Source organism: Gavialis gangeticus, unplaced genomic scaffold, assembly GCF_001723915.1.
Source record: "Gavialis gangeticus isolate Ggan-Ray unplaced genomic scaffold, GavGan_comp1, whole genome shotgun sequence".
NCBI classification, from domain to species: domain Eukaryota; kingdom Metazoa; phylum Chordata; order Crocodylia; family Gavialidae; genus Gavialis; species Gavialis gangeticus.
Genome location: NW_017729031.1, coordinates 109606062 through 109608920, shown reverse-complemented (window position 1 = coordinate 109608920; position 2859 = coordinate 109606062). Strand labels below are relative to the sequence as shown.

General features: G+C 49.5%; 1 protein-coding gene across 1 annotated transcript in view; it reads left to right on the top strand.

The window, feature by feature from the left end:
• LOC109302076 (vasoactive intestinal polypeptide receptor 1-like) overlaps nt 1-2859 on the top strand; it is a 75293-nt gene that overhangs the window by 40570 nt on the left and 31864 nt on the right. The window contains exon 5 of the mRNA XM_019523577.1: nt 1316-1413. Coding sequence (XP_019379122.1) covers nt 1316-1413 — 98 coding nt within the window. The remainder of the gene's footprint in view (nt 1-1315; nt 1414-2859) is intronic.

Genomic DNA, 2859 nt, shown 5'->3' with positions numbered 1-2859 from the left:
TGATTACAGGGGTAGGGTGAAAATAGGGTACAAGATAGAGCAATATCATAGAAATCCCGTAGAGCAAAACAGTCTGGCTGAGGTAGCCTTTTGATCACACATCTGAGTTACTGCCAGCTAGATATCTAATCAGGTTTCGAGTAGCTTACTCACAAGTATCATCCCAAAGCTGTTGGAGATTCCCTCTGGAAGCAGGCCGTTCCGTGCTCATGAGTTATGGGGGCGAGAGCCAGTTTCAGATGGTAAACTCCTCTCTAATTCTGAGTCCCCCGCATGGCAGCTGCCCCCTCCTCCTGGGTAGTCTTAACTCACAAAGCCCCTGTGACCTTGTTCACCTGGTCCAATGGAGGCCAGCACCTGTTGGCTGTTGGCCAACCAATTTGAAATACATCACTAGTTGCCAGGCAGACTCTAGCCCACCAGGTAGATGCCCCTCACCCAGGTAGCTGATACCAGTCACGTAGGCTGAGGGAGTAGGTTTCCCCCCTCCCTCAGGAATGTATCCAGCTCAGGTTACCTAAAGGGACAGGGTAAAGGTGCGTCTCCTCTGCTGGGCCCATCCTAATCAAATTGTCACAGAGCAGAGATTTTGGGGAGAAACAAAGGTGGCTTCCTGCCACAGAGACCATGGGCTTTGTTGGGGCTTTTGCTTGGGTTTCTCCATGGGACTGGCATGGTCCTTCAGTGGTGGCAGTTAGCCGGGTCTACCTGTGGTGAAGAGAGCCAATACAGCTTGGATCCCACATCAGAGAACAGCTAGAAGAACTTTTCATATTTGTTCAAAGGTTTTCCCCTTCTGCAGAGTAGGCCCTGCCTGCCAGGAGCATCAATGATTGATACAGCACAGGTGTCCTGCCCTCTGCTCACTGGTGAGCAAACAGCAGCCAGGAAAGCAGGGGGTTGCACACAGATGCAACCTCGCTGTGCTGTCTGCTCAGGCATGTGTTGGCACTGCCCTAAATATCTCCCTTGCACAGGCGCACAAGCACAGGTGCTGCAAAGCCAGCGAACACCAGCATGTGCCTGAGCTCACATGACCAGTTTGACCTCACACGGCCAATTTGCATGTGGGAGCCTGTCCCATGCAGTAGGGAGGCAGTATGTAGGAAGCTTCCTGATAACAGGGTTGCAATGAGCACTGGGACAAACATGGCAGGGTCCAGAGTGCATGTGTCCTTTGTTGTCCACATTGGGTACCAGTGCCCTCAGGGACCATGTACTCCAGGCTGTCAGCCCATACACTGGCCTTAGCATAGGTAGGATGCCTGGTTTTGCCACCCTGATCTGCTAACTCAGTTGCCTCTTTCTCTTCCAGAAAGGCTACTTTGTCACTGTGAAAGTGCTCTATACCTGTGGCTACTCTGCTTCCCTGGCTGCCCTGCTCTTGGCCATTGGCATCTTCTCCGGCTTCAGGTAGGAGTGGCACTGACAGCCCTATGCTCTGGGAGAAGGAAGAAAGCACTTGGGCCCTGTGCTCAGCTGTCAGACAGACTCCAGTTACCAGTTTACCATCATTGGTTTCCAGGTGTTTATGGTGAAGAGAGGTAGAAACCACATGAGCAGGGGTTATAGCAGGCAGATTTACCCAGGGTTGGAGGATGAAGAGAAAGGGAGAAACCTTTATGGAAAAGCTGAAAGAAAAGTTCTTACAGACATTGTTTAGATGAAGGGGAACTTTAAAGTAGGCTGTATCCTGTTTTTTCCCACTCCTTGTGCCTGTGAGACAGATGACTTACATCTGTGGAAGTGACTCCCCAGCCTGTAGGTAGATGGTTGCACAGGGGAGTGTGTTGGTTGCCGTTGCAAATTATTCCCAGCTGTAAAGATTGCTCACCTGAAAGAATGACAGTCCCTGACTTGCATGAAATACCCTGACCATCTAGGACCACACCCTCCTTTGTCCTGCACCTGGCAATACTACATACTCTAGTTCAAACTCCCTCACTTTGATCTGGTAGCATTTCCCCTTCCTTGCATTAGTGTCAGTGGCACAAGGCACAGGATGATAGAGAATCTGACATAGCTGACATAAACATTAGGTGAAAACTATATGACTTCACATGCCACAAAACCTGGCTGCCAGCTGCTTACCTACCTCAGGCTCCTTAAAGGAAATAGGCTGTTGAACTGGATTCCAGAGGAGTGGTTTCTGATTGCAAGTCATGTAGGTGACTCGCAGACTCAGAGTCTGCAACCCGTGTTACAGATCCAGTTGGAAGGGGTCTGAGAGAGACCAGTGAGGAGGAATCATCCATATACACCTAGAGAATACTCCAAGTCCTGGAACTTTATTCTAAGTTTTTGCCTGGTTTAAATACTCAGGAGATCATAAGAGAGACATAAACAGTGGAAATATGAGGAATTCATCTTTTATTTCTCAGTTTTAGCTAACAAAACTGTGCCTCCAACCCACTAGAGTTGGCTTGAACTTTGTAACCTTTCTAGGCACTATTTTAATGATTCTCTCCTTGGAATTCGATGCTTGTTGTGTCCTGGAACTAATGGAATATTAATTTTGTAGCTAATTAGCAGGGATCTGGGTTTTCCGTTTGCTGTGGAAAAATGCGGATTTTTCTCATTTAAAGGAGAAAGATGTGGGAAACCATGGGTTTCCCCTTGCAGGCTGGCAGCCTTCCAGCCTGCAAGGGGCTGCTTGGGGCTGGGGGGAGCAGGATGTAGAAGGCTTCACATGCATGAGTTTGCGCACATACATGCATGTGGCAGACAGGCAGCAGTGGAGAGCAGCTCTTGCAGCTCCCTCCAGGTAAGTCTGTGTGGGCAGGGGGGCATAGGTGATGAATAGGGGGGGCACAGGGTACAGCAGGGGTGGGCAATTATTTTGGGCAGAGAGCTGCTTAC